The following is an 895-nucleotide window of genomic DNA, read 5'->3' on the forward strand; positions in this document are numbered from 1 at the left end:
TTCTTCATCTTCTCATCCTGAAAGTTAACCGTTAACCTGCCGAGCAGCACACTCCGTGCCTCCCTGTGTGACAGAACAAAGTACACACACACGCGCTCACATACCAGAGGGAGAGTGTAGGAGGGGACACACCTAGCAGCAGGATAGTGAAGGACACACACTCACCGACTAGAGGGATTCTGCAGACACACACTCTCCGAGTGAAGTGAAAGTGTGGAGGGCTCAGCCTACCTAGAGAGGGTCCCTGCAGAGCTGGAGAACGTGTTCACCAAGGGAGAACACAAACTGGAGAACCTGCTTAATCTGAAAAACTAGACTCTCGGGGAGATCAACGACTGGAGAACGTGTTCACCTAGGGAACCCTACGCTGGAGAACCTCCCTTCCTCCCCCCTCCCCTCCCTCCCCCCCCCTGAAGACGACTGCAGTTTAAGAGTTCCACTAGAGAAGGCTCCTGCTTCACCATGGCGACAGTGGAGTTGTACACCAAGGTATGATCTGAGTTATGTGGGATCTCTAACCCTGCACCCTCTCATGTAACAATTCTCATAATGCATTCAGCAGATGCTTTCATCACACAGCCGAGAATTCGAACATGCAACCTCTTGATCTGCAGATAAATGCTTATTCAAGATGTTGTTTAATTTCACTGTTCTACATGTGTCTTCACCGGACACCGGTGAACCAGCATAGTTGGATGGATGGGTATAGCTCAGTGGTAGAACATGGGGATGGGCATAGCAGATCAAGATGTCACCAGTTTGATTCCACGCCCCGATAGGGAGAAAAGCATCTGCTAAATGAACCCATTTTTGTGTTATCAGAATGAAGACGAGAGCCTGTGTTCAGATGTGTACAGCTTGTCCTGACAGCTGTTTCTGGCATACAACCAGATGG

General features: G+C 49.6%; 1 protein-coding gene across 1 annotated transcript in view; it reads left to right on the forward strand.

Annotated features, from left to right (window-relative positions):
• Window positions 1-462: 462 nt before the first annotated feature.
• Window positions 463-895, forward strand: part of LOC136936603 (unconventional myosin-Vb-like) — an 8890-nt gene continuing 8457 nt past the window's right edge. The window contains 1 exon segment of the mRNA XM_067230212.1: window positions 463-489. Coding sequence (XP_067086313.1) covers window positions 463-489 — 27 coding nt within the window.

Source organism: Osmerus mordax, chromosome 27 (genome assembly GCF_038355195.1).
Source record: "Osmerus mordax isolate fOsmMor3 chromosome 27, fOsmMor3.pri, whole genome shotgun sequence".
Classification (NCBI taxonomy): Eukaryota; Metazoa; Chordata; class Actinopteri; order Osmeriformes; family Osmeridae; genus Osmerus; species Osmerus mordax.